This window comes from Notothenia coriiceps, unplaced genomic scaffold (assembly GCF_000735185.1).
Source record: "Notothenia coriiceps isolate Sejong01 unplaced genomic scaffold, NC01 NC01_scaffold00012147, whole genome shotgun sequence".
Taxonomy (NCBI): domain Eukaryota; kingdom Metazoa; phylum Chordata; class Actinopteri; order Perciformes; family Nototheniidae; genus Notothenia; species Notothenia coriiceps.
Window position 1 is genome coordinate 286218 of NW_011344848.1, and position 22608 is coordinate 308825.

Consider the following 22608-nt stretch of genomic DNA (forward strand, 5'->3'; position numbering starts at 1 on the left):
CAGCATCCTCTTGCCTCTCCATTGACACCCTTGCTGGCATCTCTGTTGAGTTTGTTGATACATACAAATATCTGGGTCTTTTTTATTGGACAGAAATCTAAACTTTAAACACCATATTGAAGTTCTTACTAAGAAATTGAAATTCACTCTTGGCTTCCTTTACAGACTTAAATGTAGTTTTTCAACTTCGTCCCGTAAAGGTTGTTCTCTGGCTTATTCCTGTCCCAGCTGGACTACGGTGATACAATCGATAGATTTGCCTGTCCCACTGTTTTGGCCAAACTTGACCCACTCTACCATGCTGCACTGCGTTATATATCAAATGCACCCTATAGGACTCATCATTGCACACTGTATAGCCTAACTGGATGGTCCTCACTCACTATGCGTAGGATGCAGCATTGGTTTTTATTAATGTATAAAGCCATTTTAAGAAAGCTTCCACTGTACATATGTGCCAGATTTGCTCCAGTTTGTGACTTTTACAACCTCAGATCCAGTGCCTGGATACGGTTCCAGGTCCCTGCTGTGCGGACTGAGGCTGGAAAAAGGAGTCTATTTTATTATGGGCCTTGGTCTTGGAATGACCTTCAATCACGCCTCAAACTGACGGCACTTGTCTCTATAGCATGTTTTAAATTGAAGTTGTCAGAAGTCCTTACCACCAGCTGCTCTTGCAGTAATAAGTAGTCCCTTTCTTACCGTCCTAATGTGCACAATGTAGTGACTGCTTTTTTCATCTTTTGTTTTCTTAGTTATGTTCTCTGTATTTTATATCATTGTGTTATGTGTTATGTGTAACGTTGCTGCCTTCTTGGCCAGGTCAGCATTGTAAATGAGATTTTATCTCAATGCTTTTTATCTGGTTAAATAAAGGTTAAATAAAAAATGGGCAAACCATCTGACAGTTCACAAATAAAATATATAATTCATTACTTTTTCTACTATGAATACCATTTTATTTATTTATTCATTTTCAGATTTCAACACAAGTGAACAGAAGCAAGCCTGTAAGAAGCATGAGCTTTACGTCAGTTTTCGAGATTTGGGCTGGCAGGTAGGAAATTATTTCCCGTCGCAAAACACAACACTAACAAATGGTAGTTACACAATGGACAATACACTTTGGTTCGGTTATAAGGTTTAATAAATAAAGGAATCCCTTCTTTTTAAGGATTGGATCATAGCACCTGAGGGCTACGCTGCTTTTTACTGTGATGGGGAATGTTCTTTTCCACTCAACGCACACATGAATGCTACAAATCATGCAATTGTGCAAACCCTGGTAAGTATTCTTTCAAATGAATTGCATACGCCTGTTGCAATAAAAGCCACCATAATGTTCTCAACAGTTATAATTCATTTGAAACCCACTGCTGTCGCACCTCTTTTAAACCTACTTTATGCTCTCATTTATAGGTCCATTTAATGTTTCCTGACAACGTGCCAAAGCCATGCTGCGCCCCAACAAAGCTCAACGCAATATCAGTGCTCTACTTTGATGACAGCTCAAATGTCATCCTCAAGAAATACAGAAATATGGTAGTTAGGTCTTGTGGTTGTCATTAGTGGCAGGGCTAACTTTAATTTATGCTATCTGGTATGGGAATCGCTGGAAAACACATCTGCTGCAGGTGTGATGTGATGTACAGTATTATGTATATAACGTTTTTATTACCTAATTTATTTTCTTCTTTTTTTTTTTTTTTTTTTAAATAGCACTGAATATCGTCATATTTAAATGATTAGGACGACATGTTGATTTTACTTCACGCCAGTTATCAGTTAACTTTTGTGTCCGTTGGCATATACTCCCTCTTAGTGACGTCTGTATAACTTTTATGAGTTAATTATTCACTGGAGTCATCATGATACATGAGAGCACTTCCCCTCCTGCTTGTTTTCCCCCTTGTATAATACGCTCTATAAATGATCACAGAGTTAGAAATACACATGGTATATGATGTGCTTTGTTTTTAAACGCTAATTTATCTCCTTTGTTTTCAATATGGGCCAGAAGTACAGAATAATGTCAGCACAGCATGAGGCTTTAGCACTTACATCACAACGACTGTTTGAAATATCTTAAATCAAATTGGTTCACTTGGTTGGGAAAAACATTGTGAATGTTTAAACCAAACTGCCCAAAGCTATTTTAAAGCTGCCACTGTCTTTCAGCACTGATACCGTTTCACGTTTTCAACGCCAACTTTTTTCAAATGTTTTTCGTAGGAGAGGAGGAGATTATATAAGTCTGGAATCTCATATTATGTTGAGCGTTCACTTATGAATGCTTTACAAGTCATGTCATTTTTTAAACAATGTTTATGTTAATCTCTTCCATAAACACTGTTATCTCATTCCTCTGTGGGCTAGCTGTAAACGTCTTTACTCCACACTGATTCTATTTTATGTCTGGGGAAAGTATATCTTTATGTAAAGTGTTAAGTGTATTTTAATAAATGTACCACTTGAGAACGTTTATCTTTTGCTCTGCCTTTACTTGACCTTACAGCTTTTTTTTTTGCTCCATTTATCACCCTCAACAGTATCTAGAAATACATTTAAACCCCCTCCTCCAGCTGCAAGTCCTCCAGCCTTTTCAAATTCAAGTTGTCCTTTTGTATTTGTTTGGAGTTCTGCGGATGTTTTACACACTAATGTCTCAGATTTATAAATGTTTGACAAGTATGATATAAACTAGGGGTCACCCATGCAGCCTGTTGACATACTCTTGGGGGGAGATAATGCTGCTGCTGGTAATGTGTGAGCAGAGACAGCCCAAAAGGGGGCTTATAATGGAGCTGTATAAATATATCATTTTCTAAACAATCTATTTCTGATTATGGGGAAAGATACCATCCATCATCTGGAGCATGTGATGTGTATGTCAACCTCAGCTTGCCTATATTTTGTTCACTTGTATTTGTATATTGCCATCTGCTAAGAGCTAAGATTCACCCCTGGAAACAAAGTGGAAACCATCAACTAAACTGAGTGAGTGTTTGCTGCATTACCTCCTCAGTCAGTTTAATTTCCAGAAACATGTGGACGAACTTGCTAATATCCAGAGAAGAGCTGAGGGGTTATTCAATAGTCTTGGAAATCTAGGGATAAGGTTAAGGATTAATATATATTTACACAACTGTGTTGACCTTCACTGAACACAAGATATGTACTGTTGCACCTTTTCTCCCCCTTACCCTCCCACTTCTATAACATTTTTTCTCTCTGACATGGCCGAACATTGAGTGACTGTATTTCACTTAATTAAAAGCAGTGGCTGGCCTGCCCAGATGTTACGTGGGCTCCGTGTTAAAGGAGTGTTGACATTCGGTGAATAGAGGAGGCCACCTGCTAACTTAACTCCTGGCTTGAGGGATGATTTGCATTCCTGCGGCCTGTTGCCTGGCATGATTACTCCTAGCACTTCACAATCCCATCTACTGTTTAATACCGTGGATTCTTTCCAATTCAGCTACATTTCTTCCTTTTCTGTTACGCGGGAGCTGCTATGAATGAGCCCCTATTTGAGTTCACCTAAACTACACAGCCCTCACCAAATCAACCTCCTGACCACATAAAGGGAAAGAGTAACAAGTGCCATACTCAGGGCAGATTAATATAGCGGCGCCCTTCTCCTCGGAGACCCCCGTGGTCAAAAACAGGCAGCAGTGAGTCAGAGGTGACTTGACATTCATCAGATCAGCACTTCCACTTCTGAAACATGTTGGAAAAAGGTCATCTTCACGAAGGGTCTCTAGTGAATAATTCATGAATCATGCTCTCAGGTTAACAGAGTGTCAAAACATCTAGCTGGCTTTACAGAGACCAAGTTACGTAATGTCAGGATGTGTTTCCAGGTGTTGATATTCGGATTTTTCTTCTACAACAAACATATTCATTATCTTAACCTGATTGAGAAAACAGATACGTCCACGTGAGCGGCTGTTTAGAACACGCCCTTTTGTTCAGCAAAAGTTATATATCTAGTGAGGAGAGATCATCTTGAAGCTCTTAGCAGGCTGGAGCTGGTTGGCTATCGTTTTCCAAACCATCAAAAGCAGGAATATGTTGATTAATACTGCCAAACAAAAAAGCTGATCTCACGAGGCGCAGATTTTTTTCAGAGTTGCTTCTGCTCAAGATGTCCTAACAGATCAATTCATGCAGGCTGCAATATTAAGCAGTCTGTTCTTTATACAATAAGGATTAAATTAGTGTATATATGCCTCAGACACATATGCTTAAACTTCAAAGATTCATAGTATCAAAGTCACACAATAAGCAACAGTTGAAGGAAGACATTGACCCTAAATATGTTAAGCGATTATGACGCGGAAGAATTTCCTTTTTCCTTATTTTATTTTGAACATGTGTATTTTTCATGGCAAAATCTCCTTAAATGTTAAAGGCTTCACAGGCATGCAACACTTCACATAATGATTTACTTACAAGTTTTTCCAAAGTATTTCTCTTCATTTTGTAAACAAGTGTGTTAAAGGAGAACATTTGTAAAATATATATAGAATGAAGTCAGCCGTCCATGTAAGAAATGTTGGATTTACACAAACTGTGAAACTAAACATTTATTCAGTCTGGAGTTTAATGTGCTAGTGACTGTAACGGCACACTTTTAGTTATATTTAATTTGCTCTAATGCAAACGGGTCAGATGATTGACATAATGGTCAAATTTTGGTCAATCTAAAACAAGTACAAAAAAAATTGTTATTGTGTCTTTGCTTTAGTAATTCCATGTTTTATTGATTTACCCTCGCTTAACCGGAGGCCCTTTTTTTCTTTCTGAGGCTTAAAGTTTATTTTCAAAGTGTCACCTTGCAGTCCATCCACAAGGCAAGTGAAATTGTATCTAATAAAAATGTTGTGCAGTTTACCTTATTCATCTCCCCACATATGGTTCTCCTTATTTGTGTTCTGTGGGTGGGCCATGACTTCCATACAGCTCAATCAGTCCCTCATGAGAAGGGAGACCATATGGGTCGCATTTTTACACGTTGTTTGGTATGACAAGGCTGCAGCAGGACCGGCGAGGAATGTGTCCCGACAGAGGGCAACGCAGAAGCACCGTTGTGTTTGCTTGTTATTCACATATATGCACATTAGCTTCCCCAGCCGGCGAGGAGAGGGTTTTGGGTTCTCAGCTTTACAACAGCCTGTTTGTGAAGTCGACTGTCACTTCCCATTAACACTAGAAGTGGCACCTGCGCATTTAAACCCCTTTCTTTATTTTGAAATCCTGTATTTTTAGTGTGGATTTAACACCTGCATTCAAATACGGCTGAATTTCATTAGCAATGCTTTCATTAGGTGATTTCATGAATATTCTAAATGTATACATTTAAAACTTCTGATACTTTGTAAGCCTTGTGTTTTAAAAGTAAATCTTTAAAGTTGGGCTTTGCATTTTCTACATTGTGTGCAGCATTTATGAAACATGTTTTTCCATGACCATCCGGAATAAACTTTTCTTTAGTATTCTTCTTCTGTGGTTTGTCTCAGGAGAAACAGAAAGCCTCAAAGAAACAACACATAAAATGTGTAAAAAAAGTTTTAAAAGGAAAAATACAAACCAAAACAGATGCACAGGATATTAAACTGTTTTGTCAAGGATGTCTCAATCCTGTAATAATCGTGCTGATTTACTGTATCAACAAGCCCTCTTGCTAATGTTCAAAATGCTGCCAAAACAGAGAAGAACCAGGACATTTCCAAGCACAATTATCAACTAAGGGAAAAAAGCAACAAAAAAGCAAGACAGAAGAAGCGAAAGTCACTCCTTTAACGTAACCCTGTTCTATTAAAACCAGTTTCTACACAAAAAAACGAATCAATATTTCTATAATATCTGTACTTCGAAGTCTCTTTAGGTTTTGGGGACTTCAATTGGGTAAATGTCTCAAAAAAGTGGATCTTGACTTGCTAAGCAAAAACTAATGTTAACACAATATTTGGCACATCTGAAGGTTCTTTTTCAGGTGTTTTATTTCTCAACTACACACATTCCTACATGAAGCTTTTGGAAACAGGGATGATGTGTTTGGTGTTGTCAGTAATACAGTATTTATCTTTTACAGTACAGGGTCATGTCTCCATTTACAGTCCAGTTTTTTCTATAGACAGTGTAGACTGCTTAGACTGAGTTAAAAAACAAACGTCACAATTTATTTGAAATTATTATCTTAAAGATTTAAATCCCAATTTGATCCTAATTATATCCATATTTAATGGCTGTTTAAGTTCAACAATAAACAAAGTGTCATTGTGTCTTCTTTGGTTTAATTGTAAAACAAACATTACGCTCAAAAAGAGTAAGATGAGAAAGTATTAAAAAAGCAATCCAACAATACTCAGCTCTACACTAAGATGGTTGCGAGTTGTTTACGATTGGCTGTCCTGTTCATTGTTCCACACCACAATGAAAATAATGAATAATACATGCGTTTAGAATTCAAATAGAGAATGTCAACAGTCACCACTTAACCCACCTCATGTGAAGTCTGGCTGTTGTACATTTTTACTGTGAAATTCAATTTCTTCCACCAAGGATTCGGATACACTGTCGGAAATCTCTATGCTTTATGATCCAGTCGCAGCAGTAATCCAGCCATGAAGTCCTCTGCGGTACAATATAAAAGTCTGCTCAAGCTGCTTAGAAACATCCGCTCGAATGTCTTTGTGACAAGTGGTATATTCCAGACAAGAAAAAACGAAATGAATGTACTGTAGCATGTCATTTTGAATGATATGGATATATTACACCCAACTGATTATTAATTAGTGGGTTTTAAAGTGTTTAATAAATGTAGATTAATTCATTAGTTCATTAGCTTGATCAGGCGGGTGCCACAGCGTTACTTTATTCTGCATATACAGAGAAAAGTAAATTGTATTCCACAGTCCTGATCACATGTGGACACAACACACAGGTCAGTGGCTTTTGTGACTGAAGCCACAGGGCGCTCTGTGGTGTGATTACTGTGAGGATAATCTTTAACACACATGCTGTCTCTGAGGAGAGCTGTGGAAAGTTGGCTCAGAAAAGCCTTCCTGAAGAATCTGTAAGGTAGGCTCCTATTTTTATCATAGCTTTACATTTTATACAAAAAAGGTGTTTGTGGTCATTTTTTCTCTCTTGAGTTTAATATAATGGAAACGAGATGGAGGGGCTGATGCCTTTCCTTCCATAAGATTATTTATATATGTTAATTCTTTGCTGTTTTTGTACAGCATGTGGTATACATGATTCAATTCCAATCCCACACCATCCGAGTGTTTCTTTAGGACTGAGTGTGAATTATTCTAACTACACAGTATATCCAACAAACACTTCAAATTGTTCTGGTTATAAAACACAGTCATGATTACGGTAATGCTTTCAGTGCGATGATCATGTGCTATTTACTCAGCATCAGGACTCTCTTGTTGTTACAGTCCAGTTAAATCCATGATGTAGAAATTGAAGACGGATGGAGGATGAAAATTGATTTAATCTGGTTCCTGTTTTCTTTCTCCCACTTTGTTTTCAGTGTATATCAGAGAGCTTAAAACCTCTTTCATGCCCTGCCTAAACCTGTACCCTATAAAGCAGTGTTTCACATCTGTTTCTTAGCACAAAAAAATCTTTCTTTAAGACACAACTGTTCCAGTTCAGCAACACGTTGTGACACTTGTACTGTTTGAGTTGTATTTAATCTTTTGAGGCATTCATCATGTACTTTGTCTCCAAAATCCTCATGTTTAAGATATATTGTTCTCAGGAGAGAGCTTCCAAACAAGCGCTGAGACATCCTTTTTCCTGTCAAGAAATATCTGTTAGCCTAATCTACACAATCGTAAAAGAGTATTGTCCCTTTAGAGTTTAACCTGTAGAAACCTCTTTAGGTTTGTGCATATATTTTATTAGACAGTAGCCTAATCATTAGACTCATTTGTCATTTTTCTTCACACCATTATTTTACTCTTTATTCTCTGAACAAATTGAATATGTTTGCAGTGATTTGTGGGGTCGAGATGTAGGATCATTTGTTAATGCTGTTCTATGCAATCCCTCTATTGGATTTGATTGCAAAATGCCCTAATCTTCCATCCTGTGTACACTCTAAAAGTGAGATTAAAGAAATAAAAACGACTTCAACTCAAAGATGTCATTGTAAGTTAGACCTGTTAAATTGTATTTGTTATTCTTATAAAAACCTAAATATGTACTACAGAAAAATATACTTTTTTTACACATGTCAGATGACCTGTTATATAATACGATGTCTTTGTAAAATGTCAAAACCTTCTCCACTTACATACCATCATAGACTTTAAGTTTCCACTCACCTGCATTACATTGACTCCTAAAAGCAGGAAAGCCCCTGAAGGCCAGTTCTTTAAAGTGACCCTCTGCAGCTGGCATTTGTCAAGATAAACCGTGGCTGCCGAGTTCCCTTGAAAGTAGAAATGTAAAAGGCCAGTGAGGGTTAATTGGTTGATGCAGTTATCATTTATTGAAAAAAAGCCATAGAAAAAACGACTTTTCAAGGAAAAGTCTTCATTTTTCTGACCATAGACTGCAAATACAAATGACAACTGATCTTAGGAAGGTTTCATTATATTATATTTCTTAACATATACTTTTGAAGTTCTATGTAGAGTAAACATGTCCAACGCTGTACACTAGGAGACTTTCTAGAGAAACAATTTGCATGAACTCAATGTTTCAGCAAATGCGGTTTTCATTATTATTTGGGCTTTGACACATTTAAGGCACAGATTTGCAGACATCTGAAAGAGTTTAAAGGCTCACAAACCACAGAAACCATGACATTGTTATTATGATTTTCAGGAAAATATAACAATAGAAAAATCCTCTGATAATTCTTTTTTTTATTAATCTAAAAAGCTAAATAAAATGTTTTAAAATGTAAACCTTTAATTCTACACAATTCCACCATTCACATCTGCTGCACTGTTATTGGTTCTATCCTCCAGAGAGCCATGAATAGGCGATTAGAGGCAATACGCAATTTTTAGAGGGTGGCAACTGATAGACATCAACTTTGAAGTCTGCTACAAAAAAGCCTTTTTCATGGCTGATCATATGAGTCGCCCTCCTCCCCTGAGAGAGAGGTAGAGGTCTCTCATCACAGAGCGGTTTAGCGTGGTGGGATGGCTGAATGCTAGGACTTCATTAAAGCCCCTCTATTGTTAACATCTGGGTTCAGAAGAATGGCTCTTTCTCTGGTAAATGTTGCCCTGGCTTAACAAGGGATTTTATTACACCATGCAGTTGACATTGGCAGCAGTGGCAAGTCTGGCAATGGAAACCCTTCGACTGTTCAGGTCACAGGAGATCAATCAAAGCAGCCCGTTTCCCTGAAGCCTTCACTAGAACAGGGAGTCAAATGTGTATCAAATGTTGTTGTTGAACCAAGATGTACAACTTTTTTGTGAATTCTGGTTAAAATGTTTCCACAGTGAAGAAAGCACTCAGTACCTAGCCCTCCCGATTTAAAGTTGTACAGACTCTTCTTTCCTTGCTGTATCTTTTTTTCTGCCCTGCACCTGCATTTCTTTTTTTAGATGCACATAATATATCATCCCCATAATCACACAAGAACTCCCAGACTAAAGTGCAGAACTAATCTCCCATATCACTCCATTTGCGCTTCACACCATCTCCTCTCCCCATCCCCCTCTGTACTGTATAAACCCCTCCCTAGTAGGGATGTGGCTGCCATGGCAACTGCTGAATCATCCTCCACCGTCCATCTGCAGCGTCCTCTAATTCCATCTCCTCCTGCAGCCAGGCCCTCCGGTATCCAGGCCTGCATTAGCGTATTGATCTAACGCTTCAATTTGCTATACGAGTTGCAGCATTCTCTGCAGGTCATTCTCAGAGGACACAGAGGTGCAGCAGGGCTGAACAGCAGCCATTTGAATGGGTAACGTACCCACTACAGTGAAGCACTGCCTGAGCTATGAGCAACTCATCCAGGACTATCCATGGCTGAAGCGCTGGCTGCAGGAGGAGAAGGTGGGCGTCCTTTTTCTTGTTTCTTATTTGCTGCACATGCTCTGCCACATGACTCAGTCATGACAGAGAGGATGCACAGCAGCCAGACACTGACTACAGTACTAGTGCTTCTTATGTAATGTCCCCTTCAATGGAAACTCTGCTCTACATTCACACATCACTGTGTTTTAAAAGGATGCATCTCTGTATTTAAAAATAGTCAAATGAAAAAGTCTTGCTAAATTGTTTTTATGGGACAATAGAAGAGGATAAATTATTCTGTTACTGTTGTGTAACTATTTGTGCTGCCTAAACAAAATGATTTGTTTTGCAAGTGGATAAATATTCTTCCCTACATTCAAATACTCACATAGTATTGAGTCAAATTACTTGATCATCTATCTTTTCGGCCTATTGTAGATAATTGTTTTGGTTTAACAGGCTGCATAATTCTCGAATAGCTAAGTCTGAGCGTTGCTTCACTTTCAATTGTGAAACTCAGAAGTACAAGTACCACGGTGACATACTGCATTTTCGAGTTGCCATAAAGCGATGCATTCAAAATCCTTCTCCAATTTGTAAAGGGATTTGGCAACAGATACTATTTACCACAGTTACAGTATACAATGTGTTTTGGAGACTCCAAAGCAAATTGTATTGCAGAGCAAATGTACTTACATAGCAGAAGTAAAGTAGCCTACTACATTACTGATGCAACAGTTAGAAGGAGTTCGTTGGTGGAGTTAATTCAAACAAGCTAACGTAAGCTAGCTAGTGTAAACTACGTCTGTCAATATTGACTTCTGTTCGCTAGTTGGTGAAGACAGGTGGTAAATGTCTATTCTAGAAAAGACGAAGACATCTTTCTCAGAAGTTGGTGGACATAAAAAAAAGGAGGTACCGTTAAAACTGAACTTACGTTTGTCAGGTAACGTCAGTCAGACAGAGACTCAAATAGATGCTAATGTAGCTCCATGTCTGTGTGTGGGAAGGTAGTGCCAACACGTGAGTTGTTAGCCACAACAACTCTGCTACTGTAGCTGCCATGTCTGCCGGTTTGTTTTGTTACTCTCCTCCCTAGTGGTCAGTGTTGTAAAGTAGATTTACTCAAGTAGGCCTACTTTATTTTAGTCAAATTTTGAGGGACTTGTCCTTTACTTGAGTTTTTCCAATATTTACTACTTTGTACTTCTCCACTACAATTCAGAGGTAATTTGTGTACTGTAGGCTACATGTATGCTAGACCTGAAGTAAATTCACAAGTTAACCTGCAGCATCCAAAGTTATTAAACCATGCTGCACCTTTACCAGCTGTGATAAAACCCATTAATACATCAACAGTTTGAATCAAAACATATGATAATTATTCTGAAATGGGTAAATCTGCATAATCAGTAGGCTATTTGTATTGTACCTTAAGTATATGTTGATGCTAATGCTTTTCTTCTTTTACTTGAGTAACATTTTGATTGCACTACTTTTACTTGTAAAAGAGTATTCCTACACTCTGGTACATTTAGTACAAGATCTGGGTACTTATTCCACCTCTGCTAGTAGTCACTGATGATTAAATAACCTTAATTTAGCAGTTTTTTTATTTGTATTGTCCCTGTCTAAAAAGCCATCTAGAGCTATATAAATTTGTATTATCTTTAATCTCTATTGAGTTTTTATGTTTTAATTTGAACAAGCGCTTTTCTCTTAAAAACAACGAGGTTAAGAAAACAGAAATACCCTGATACTCTGAATATCTCATGTGGTTTGTGTGGAGTTACCCTTACCTGTCCTTTCTCTATGAGACATCCTGAGTTTGCATCTTAATGTCATGAAAAGTTTATGTTTAGGTTCTCAGGTTTCATGTGGTTTAGAGGTAGACAGTTGTTCATGTTAAAAATACCATGTCCTGGGGCGTCTCATGCCAAAAGGATGACTGCATGCCTGCTTCAATTCAGTCCTGTGTACCTCTAATTCTTATGACTGTATCTCTCGATATTTTCCCAGACTATTACAGGACATGAGTATCCAGAGTTTGTTAAAATAGTTGAAGTAGGACCACGAGATGGACTTCAAAATGAAAAGGTATACTACAGTCACAAATCTCATTTATATTTATACGTAGGCACCCTTGTTTTGTATCTTCATGCATGACCACCCGGGAATTTCCCATTTTTCATACATGAAACAATCCATAACATATGGGTTGTGTGCCATAATTGCCAGGAGCATATGTTTCACATTTTCTTTGAAATAGAATAGGAAAGATGACACAGCTTCCGGCTCAGTTTAATCAGCCTAGCATGTCACTGCTTTATCATTTCCTTATTGCACGGACTAGATGCATGGATAAAGTAAATGTATAACCACAATATGTTATTATTATTAAGCAAGATTCAGCAGGGGAATATAGATTTTATAAGCAAAAAGCGTTGCTAGATATCTTTCTTGTTGTAATTCCCATCCTGAGTGGAATCAAAGCCAAAATAAGTTTCAGTTTCATTGTTCCCCAGGAAATTGTTCCAACAGGGGTGAAAATCCAGCTGATAGACATGCTCTCGGGAACAGGCCTGCCTGTGATCGAGGCCACCAGCTTTGTCTCTTCAAAGTGGGTACCGCAGGTAATAACTCTCCTTTGTGCACAGCAAAAGAGTGCTGAGTGATTTATTAGGCTCTCTTTCTTGTCTGCATAACTCCTGCGGAAAATCTCCTCTAGTATCCTTGTTAGACCTACAAGTGCCTTTGGAAATACTATTTGAACTCTCTCGCTCCCTGTCATAAATTGTGCCAGTATTGACTTCCTAAAAAAAAGCAAATATGAACATGTCACATTTTATTTACTGAGAAATGTTAGATGAAAAAATGATTCTGTCCTTTCCGCTGACTACAAGCATGTAAAAACATTTGTGCAGGGTGATTTATTCTCAGATGATGTAAAAGGTTTATTTTTCTACATCATGTTTTCCCCCCACTTCATTTAGATGGCAGACCACTCTGATGTACTCAGAGGAATTCAGAGAGCACCTCATGTTCGGTATCCTGTTTTGACACCTAACATGCAAGGCTTCAAGGATGCTGTAAGCATTCATTTTGAATTCAGCTTGATGATGTCTGTTTTAGACCAAAGTTATTTTTACATGCTTGTCAATTTAAGTTTAATGTAGAGACTAGTGCTTTTTTTCCACATAAGTCCTGCACGTACCGAAGTGTGACTCCAGCACCGTGTTCAAAACTGTTTTACAAGTTCATTTTTCTCTCCTGTTTTAAGGTTGCAGCTGGTGCTACTGAGGTGGCGGTGTTTGGGTCAGCGTCTGAAACCTTCAGTAAAAAGAATATTAACTGCTCTATTGATGAAAGCATGCTGAGGTTTGAGGAAGTCATTAACACTGCCAAAGAGCAACAGATTCCAGTCCGCGGGTGAGTATTTGGGAAATTAATGATCCTTACAATTAATGAAAACACATTTCTAAAGTTCAACCACCTTTGGGATTGTTGTTTTTACTCCAAATGATACACTGTTGAAAAAACTGCAGTTACTATATGAAGGAGAAAACACACAATTCAGTAATGATAGATTGAAATAAAGCGTCCAGATGTTCCCAAGGTTATATTTATGCATTAGTAAACCGCTCGTCCAGATGGACATTTAAGCAAACCAAACATTGAAAGTTACTGCAAATATTAAAATTTTTATGCATGTTGGATTAAATAAACCTCTCTGTTTAAATAGGATGAACACATCAGAAAAACAGTGAATTTGTTTCCAAGTGCTAAACAAATGTTTGATAGTTAAAATAAATGTTATCCAATCAAGATCCTTATCACACTAAAATCTAATCACGGATCTGGTAACCAAATCTCATATTAATCTTTTTGTCCGCCTTTGAGATATCTCAAGATGAAAAGCCAAAATAAGATTAGAAACATCAGAATTATCAGCAATCTTTGTATCCTCATTTAAATAGACGAGAGTCCATCTCACGACAGACAACTGTTAAACAGTGTTGTCTTCCTGAAAGTGCCAAACATAAAATCCTGTTGTTGAATTGCTTCTACTAAAGCAACGGTTGTTTCAAATGTTATAGTTCATCAAATGCAAATCACAAATGTTTTGTCTTTCAGATATGTGTCTTGTGCCCTTGGATGCCCCCATGAGGGACACATTGAACCTTCCAAAGTCTCTGAAGTAAGAAAACCTTTCGAAAATCCTAATATTCATATTAACTGTTACATTCAGTGGAGAAAATATTAATGGAGGTCATTCTGAATTGTTATCACCTCACATGACATTGCATATTAACAAACATATACAGGTTTTCAAAACAAATGTATTCATTAGAAGATTACACGATTTATGGTTAGTTATTTACTCTATGATTCTGTGTTAATGAGAGAATCTCACACGTTTTTGAAACAATTTTTTAGGTGGCCAAGAGGTTATATGCGATGGGCTGCTATGAGATTTCCTTGGGGGATACCATCGGTGTTGGTACTCCAGGCTCCATGTTGAAGATGCTGCAGAGTGTGATTGAGGAGGTGCCCGCCCACGCTCTCGCAGTTCACTGCCATGACACTTATGGGCAAGCACTGCCCAACATCCTTACTGCACTTCAAGTAAGAACTCATAATGTACTGTGGGAATGGTAATCGATAATTATTGTATTAGCAGAAGTAGTGCTAGAAAAGGCTTTTAATAATTGAGTTAAGACTGACAAACGAGGACTCCGTTTTATTGTTTTGACAATAACAATAAGACATGAGCCAAACTATGTGTCAATACATTTTACTGCATTTTGTAAAGCCGCATCAACTCGTTCAATTGTGACTCCCTGTAGTTTCACAGTTTAAGGAGTTTTATTACCAACAGGATGATTGTAAAATCTAAGATGAACACATCCAAAAATATCCATTTTAAATGTATTTAAAACTTCAAGGTGTACAACCCCTGAGCGATCTCTTTTACAAGACGACCCTTAGACAAAAGAAGGCATAAACATTAACAATAGAATCCAAAAAAAGAAAATCAAAAGGAAAAGATAATTAAATACAATAACAAACACACTCTCAGACACACATAAAACAAGATTTCAACCCCAGTCCCAAATTCACAACAAAATATTCATCTGCCAAAGACAAATAGCAGTAAAGGTTTGAAAGGTGCTGCTTTCTCTGGCAAGTCTCTGCTGCCCTGCTCTGGGTACAAATTGCTCAAGGCACCTGGCAAGTTCTTTATAAATCAAGTGGAACAGTTCCAAGATTTTTCTCAACGTTGGGTTGTGAAACCTGTGAATTCTGAGAAACGTAGAGGACGGAGCTAGAAATTCCCAAAACCTGTATCTTTGAAAATAAGAGTGAAGGAGAGACTTGTAATCTCTGCAAATCTCGGAAAGTAATGTTTTACAATGCTCTGGTCTTTCTCAATTAAAGATAGACATGAGCTCTCATAATAATTATTTTATTAAAATAAATACACATTCTGATCTGTGTGTGAGGGGTGTTAAAAGTGCCAGTAATTGTTCTAGCAGAGGTCTGAAGAGGAACTAGAAATACTGACATGGTTAGAAGAGAGGCAGGGCTCTGTACTTTACAAGACATTAATATATCATCCTTTTGATCCGCACATCCTCTCATGTTGAGTTGTTTGATAGCTTGATATTCTTCAGCGGCTTGGCACCTTCTCCCTCGCATGCACATCTTCCTCCTTATGATGGATATGAACAATCTTGTGGAGAACCGCAGGCCGATTATGGATTAAGGCCGACCTTTTCATAAATCAGTGTTCTTGCTCATGATGACATGAAGAGGAGCAACCAGATGTGGAAGCACAGTTGAGGTGGTGATTCTTGTTCCAAGATATCTTTCAACTTCCTTAAGTAACTGCCAACATTGCCGAGATCACAACGGTTTTTCTGATGCTGTAAATCAGTATTCCTGCTTCGGTAATCATATGTTAAGCTGCTCCCAATCCATCTTGTGGCAGATGTTACAGTACATTCAAATACATCTTTTCTTGAGTTTTACCATTTTCAAGAGCAAAGGACAAGTAGTGTTTATTTTCCTACCGGAATCTGGAAAAACGAAGTTATATTGCATCAAAAAGTTAAATAAGGCTGATGGCCATATATTTTGGCCACTTAAGGTTGTTTGAAATGATATTAGAGATTGAACAACCTACGCATACAAATGTTTATCCAACATACATCTCTTAAAACACTGTTTCTCCTCTTAAACACATGTGTACTTTTTTTAGTATGAAGTGTACCACAATGTTAACCTGCTCTGAGCTTTAATGACAATGTGTCTGTTTACAACATTATGAATGTATCCTCTGTATTGGGGAGTATTGAGAACGCACAAAACAAATGTATAGGTTACAAAGGGACACACAGAAATGCAGGAACCATCAGTCAACAAGGAAGAGGGGCATTAAGAAACATGATCTTAGCTTCCCCACAAAGCAAGATGATTCACAAACTGCCCACTGAGAAAAAACTCCCAGAATCTTAATGAACATAAGATATTTCCAATGGGCCTTTCCAGCACAGTGCACATGTATTGTAGTGAAGAAAACAACAATTCATGGACGCCCACAGTAATAAAGTCGGTTTCTACACATCTCACAAAAATGTAATTAGGTTGTACATTTCCCGTGGAAGAGCTCTCGTCGGGTTGTTTTTACCGCTTTGCTCGTAGCGAGTGTAAAGCTGACATAAATGCAGACATAAAACAGACGCAACGCAGATATCAGTTCTCTGGAGCACATTGTCATCACAGAGGAGGAAGCTCATCGGGGGCTGGGTGGGTCAACAGATGTGAGGAGGTCAGCACAAAGGCTCACCTATTCAGTGTCTATTGGACAAAGCAACTGAGAGCTAGGTGGATAGAAGGGCCCGGGGGGGCTCCTAACTCATCTGTCGCTTGGCTGTTGAACTCCCTGACAATGCTGCGCTTAAAGGCCAGTGGAAAATGATCCTTTCATTTGCTCGCTGCAGTTGGCGGCCTCTAAAAAACGTTGCTAGGGCTCGATAATAACTGGTGTGCAGTAGATAATGTTGAAGTTTGTTTATTAGGGTTAAACCATTTGAGAATTAGCATCTAGATTTCAAAAGGGTCCTGTTATGCTGTGTGACTTTCAGTTTGAGGTACATTTCTGCATAATTTCTGTGGTTATGTTATTAATTAACAATGTCACAACAAAGACAACGTTTTAAGACCTTGAAACATTTAATTAACAAGAGTTACACTCCCACTAAGACAAAGCACCTAAATGCCCATTCTAATACATATTAGAATCAGTTATCAAACATTTACTCACATTTATTTTGTGGAATTAATTTAAAGTATGCTAGTTAATAGTACAGCCTTTTGGTCTAGTAAATACTATCCCCTGTATTATCAAATATTATGGTTCCAGTGAATCATATAAACACAGAGGAAACTGAGATAGGGCAGACCTCCATCCATTCCCTTTTTGCAATGGTAATGAAAGTAAAAAAATAACGTATCTATCCCCTCATTATGTGAACCTGCTATGTTGCCATGCGGGTCCTTCTAGCTGATTCTACACCCTTTCAACACGTTTCATTACAATTGGAAAAGAGCTTTTCCTGCTGACAAACAGACAAACAAACAAACCGAGGCCAAATCAAATCGTCCCTCGTGGAGGTAGTAAATATCTACTTTTTGTAACATTATTTATGTAGTTCACTGTATTATAACTAAATATGAGATGCACACCCACTATTTAAAACACGGAGTTGTCAGATGTTAAAGGTATTTACTTCATGAAAACTTTAAAAAATAAAAGATTGACAGTCAGGACACAAAACAGCATTAAAGCCTTAACAGTCCTTAAAAGAAAAAAAGATTTGATTTATTTTTAAGTGAATGCTTTTCTCTTTATTATTTACGTTTGTATTCCTCTGTAACCCTGTAACATATTGCTCAAGAAAATATAAAGAATCTTCTTGTGTTAAATAGCAAATATATACAAAAGTTAGCCTTGATTTTGGATTGCTGGGTGAAAAGCACAGCGGTACAGTTCAATTCCTCGGTGGATCATATTCAGAATGATTCATCACAGCTGCCCTGTGGCCACAGAGAATAATAGCAGCCGGGGATATTTTGCCTACCATTTACTCACCCATAAACAAGATGGAAATGAAAGATTTTATCATAGCTTTTCATTACTGTGTGCCAGAAGTCCACACCACCAACTGGGATAGAAATGAATTCCCCCAGCGCTGTCAGCCCTGAGTCACCTCTTTTGTTCTTGATAAAGACATTCCTCAGTCTTTGTACCTTTTCTCTTTTTTTCCCAGGAGGTCTGGGGGGGCTTTGTTACAAACCTACTCCTGGCAGGTCACACAATGACAACGTATGTACTTATATTTCACAGGTTTGGCAAGGAAGATTATTTATTCTCATCCACAATTTTTGGTGTATTGTGGACAGCTGCAGCTGGGGAATACAGTAGAACCTGTTTGCGCTCTCAATTGAGTCCTCAATAACACGCTAACAATAACATTCAGCGCTTTCCTTTAAAGCACTGTTCAACCTTGATGGACTGTACTATGCAAATAACTTAGTTTTACTAATAATTGACCGTCTAACTTTTCCATATTATAATTGCCATGATCTTCATCACTGAGACCTAATAATTAAAAATTAAAAACTTGAAGGAAACTTAAAAAGGTTGATGAAACTGAATGTTTATATATATAGTATATGTTTTAACCTGTTTCTGACCACACAGCTTTAACCTAACATAAAGCCATACAATGTAATTACTTACAAAAAAGACAGATCTTGCATTGGGATCATAATATTGTTTTGAAATCATAATATGTATGAGATTGTGGTTTTTGGTTGGTCATCCATTAAGAAGTTGATCTTTTATGGTGAATGATGTGATTATATGGTTCCAAATATTTATGCCCTAATAAATACAGAAGTAAAAGTTTCATTTATTTATCCTTAATAGGTTTGTTTTGTCTATCTCCTAGCTGCCTTCTGGTATTCGGGGCAATCCTGTGTATGCGTTCCTGGAAAGAGGTGATATATGTGTCAGCAGTCGATCTCTGACAGTTTCTTTCAGCTTCCCAGTTTATGTAGCAGTGGGTAAAGCATCACTGCTCCATATCCTTCAGTGAATGCACACTCTCTGTTTCTCTCTCTCTGACGCAGTTATAAAACCAAAATGGGAGCATGTCCATCTTCAGCCTCGTCCACTCGGAGTGTAGAATGTCAACAAGCTTATCCCAAATCATGCAAGTTTAAAAAATGCACTGTGTCTTTACCAAGGAATGTATTGTTTTCATATCGCCACAGCTTACTCAATATGGCTTTTTTAACACTGAGTGCACATCTGGTTTCTGGGCAGTGTGAAACTAACTGAGCATTGGCAAGTTGGAGCTGCTGACCACCAAATCCTGCACAATTAGTGTCCTGAGGTACAGGGGCACGCTGATGAAGGGTCCGTTTTGTTCCTCTCGGAAACTGAATGCCGAGGACCCCTGGCCTTACACGGTTAGCAGCTGAAAGCGAGAGGATTGGCATGTTAGATTACAACTCTGTGTTTATGCTTTAAAAAAAATCTGCCTAGTACAATATCCTGCTCTGGCTTTATCCAAGGTCTGGAAATCTCGTGCACTCCACACACCAGAGTCGATCTCCTCCTCCTCCTCCTCCTCCTCCTCCTCCTCCTTCCACCCCCACCTTCTCCTCTCCCCTTGCCAACACAAACAGCAATTACGGCTGGCTCAGACGGCCCCTGAAAGAAATAGGTTCTTGTCTGGAGGAAAAGCAACCAATTAGCAACATTGTTCGGAAAAAGGCAATAGAGATGCTTTTAATTTAGCTTGCTTGGTTCTGCTCCATGGGGAGAAAGTCCTTCATGACCCGATGCCACTGTGAGGATCAGCGTGTTAATTTTGTCTCACTGTGGGATCCTCTGACATCTGGCTCTGCCACGGAAGCTGGAAAACATCTTTAATATTCTCATGACGATCCCAGGGACATGTGGAAAACATCACAAGACCTTAGGCTGTAATGACTTTGATTCTGAAGGTCTGGCTTCATACGTTTACGGTGTGAAAATAAAATGTACACTTGTAGGTTTTTTACACTTTGAACTGCAGTTTTATCGCTTTGCGTAATATGTGAATTCAGGGAACTAGTAAAATACAACTTTATAAACGTACTCATCTTGAGGCATTAACATCAAAACAAAAGCAGTTACATTTTCATTCCTAAGCCGTCACACACATCTTTTTCTTATGGAGCACACTTGGTATTTGTTGGCAGCGAGTAAAAAAGAACAAAATAAAAGTTTCCCATGAAATATAACAATAACTTTGATTGTAAGCAGCCTATGAGACAAACATGCAAACAGCCTTAAAATAAATCTTTTGCAGGCGCCACCACCACAGGACAGGAACACATGTTACTGAAGTCATCAGCGAAATTAATTATGACATTAGAGATTATTTGAGGCAACTGCACATTTGTCGAGAAACGCTACAATTCTTGTATTGCTGGCACGCTGTAAGTGGATACCGTCCAGCCGAGGGGAGAAACAAAGTATTCTAAATGTGGCAAGAAAGTGAATCCCCATGGTTAAGGGCAGAGTATTGCTATAAAAACATGAGTAACAAGGAGAATCAGGAACATATTCTGTTCTGCATTTATATCGCGTATGAACGTAATTATGCGGTGCTGGTGGTTGGAGCTGACAAAGAGGATGACTAAGCCACATTCTGTGCCCACTCATCCTCGGGACATAAGCCCGCAGTTCTCCTAAACAGCTGTAAAACACGACCGCAGTCCTGGCAGCGGGCAGAACAATCCACCAGAACAAGGATCTTTGTTCCTGGATTCTACCTGAGGTGGAGTGTGTGGAGGTCTGTCTGAATGTCTCTGTTGTGTGTCCTCTGCAGATGGGGGTCTGTGTGGTGGACTCTGCAGTAGCTGGCCTGGGAGGTTGCCCATATGCTCAAGGTTCATCTGGCAACGTTTCAACAGAGGATGTTCTCTACATGCTCCATGGCATTGGCATTGAAACTGTGAGTATTTCTCCACGTTGCACTTTGTATTTAATTTACCCATAATCCCAACAGATCAACCAAACTCAACAATCTTTCAGAGTTTGTTTACATTACCAGAAGGCTCTGCAAACATAGTGCTCTGTAAATGTTTATTTTATAATATCAGTGGTTTTACACAACTTGCACAAGCCTACAGTGTTGCATGCCCCATCTCAGGAACAATTTATTTAACAATCCCTACCCCTGCTGGCCAGATATTTTCACTACACTTTTTCTATCACCTGTTGCACACGTTCTTCTTAAAGTCATGAGGAGCCTGTGTTCACATGTTTTGTTCATCTTAAGACAAAATCACAGTGTAGACGCTGATACTGCAACATGTTTTCTTTGCAGGGTGTGAATCTTGCCAAAGTGATAGAAGCCGGTGACTTCATCTGCAATGCTTTACGTCGCAAGACAAACTCCAAGGTTGCCCAGGCAACAGGCAGAACACTGTGAAGGGAATATATTTAAATATTAACTTTTTATTTAACCTTTTAAGTGCTTCCCCTGTCGTTGCTGCATTCAGACATGTCGCCTATGCTTCTGTTAAAGAAGATTTTATTTCATTTATCTCATTCAACTAATATAAACTGGCCTTTTTAAAAGCCACATTTATTCACTTCTGTTTTCAAACTTTCTCATACTTATGGAGAAGACAAGTGCACTGATTAAATATCAGTCACTTTTATTACTTTGCGGTGCTCAGTGGCCTTATAATAATTTTTTACAGAATAAGTATTTTATTAGTTTTTCCAACCCACTGAACTTTATCAAAAACCACCACATAGGTGTTGTGTTTTAATAAACAGAGAAGATAAACAACATGAAGAAAAGGCTCTCTCCTGCCTTTTAATAAACATGAATAGCTTTAATGCACTTTACTCCTCCGAAGACCCTTTCAGCTCTCATACTAGGTCAGGTCCTCTGAGAATAGCAACTTAAAAACAAGACTTCTCTCAAACTAAAAAGTTAAATAACACCTTGTCTAAATAGTTTTTGCCCTCAGGTTTGCCTAAAAGCATTAAGAAAGTGCCCCTTGATCATGTATGTTCCATTAAAAAAACGTTTACCATTACATAAGCTACCGTCTGGGAGTATAGTCTGTGTAAGTGTCAAATGTGTTTCTTCCGTCTATTTAAATCCTATATGTGCTATATGTTAAACCTAATAAAATAGAAAATTATACTATTTTCTAATTAAATGTTACATGTTGCAAGACAAGGTGGCAAGTATACATTGCTTTTATATATATATATATATATATATTGTGTTTGAGAAAAAAATATCATTATCAGTTTTTTGTCTTTTCATGTAACCATATGCTGGAGGATTAAGATGATCCAAATAAAGAAAACAGAAAAAAGTAGGAGAAAATACTTTGTGGGTGTCTTTGTCATCAGAACTTAGTGAACCCCTGGTTTTCTATCTAGCTTGTCATTAATAGCAGGCTCTTTGTCCCACTAGGGAATTACTTTAATTGAAATGCCAGTATGAACGCTGGCAG

General features: G+C 38.1%; 2 protein-coding genes and 1 long non-coding RNA gene across 5 annotated transcripts in view; 2 read left to right on the forward strand and 1 right to left on the reverse strand.

Annotated features, from left to right (window-relative positions):
- Positions 1 to 2482, forward strand: part of bmp5 (bone morphogenetic protein 5) — an 11478-nt gene extending 8996 nt beyond the window's left edge. For both annotated transcript variants that reach the window (XM_010773190.1, XM_010773191.1), the window contains exons 5-7: positions 981 to 1057; positions 1175 to 1285; positions 1420 to 2482. In XM_010773190.1, coding sequence (XP_010771492.1) covers positions 981 to 1057; positions 1175 to 1285; positions 1420 to 1569 — 338 coding nt within the window. In that variant the 3' untranslated portion in view covers positions 1570 to 2482. The remainder of the gene's footprint in view (positions 1 to 980; positions 1058 to 1174; positions 1286 to 1419) is intronic.
- The window catches only part of LOC104947214 (uncharacterized), a 13947-nt gene extending 2875 nt beyond the window's left edge, over positions 1 to 11072 (reverse strand). Inside the window, exons 1-2 of the long non-coding RNA XR_798536.1 lie at positions 10943 to 11072; positions 8349 to 8455 (exon numbers count right to left, since the gene is read on the reverse strand). This is a non-coding gene — a long non-coding RNA (uncharacterized lncRNA). The remainder of the gene's footprint in view (positions 1 to 8348; positions 8456 to 10942) is intronic.
- hmgcll1 (3-hydroxymethyl-3-methylglutaryl-CoA lyase like 1) lies at positions 9775 to 22362 on the forward strand. 2 transcript variants are annotated; one of them, XM_010773188.1, is made up of 9 exons: positions 9775 to 10044; positions 12025 to 12102; positions 12531 to 12638; positions 12999 to 13094; positions 13286 to 13434; positions 14140 to 14203; positions 14443 to 14631; positions 20955 to 21080; positions 21456 to 22362. In XM_010773188.1, exons 1-9 carry the CDS (start codon positions 9949 to 9951, stop codon positions 21558 to 21560), a joined length of 1011 nt encoding a protein of 336 aa, XP_010771490.1. In that variant the 5' UTR covers positions 9775 to 9948; the 3' UTR covers positions 21561 to 22362. The 2 variants fall into 2 exon arrangements, with proteins under 2 accessions (XP_010771490.1, XP_010771491.1); XM_010773189.1 differs by lacking the exons at positions 9775 to 10044; positions 12025 to 12102 and having other exon boundaries at positions 12574 to 12625.
- Positions 22363 to 22608: the final 246 nt, after the last annotated feature.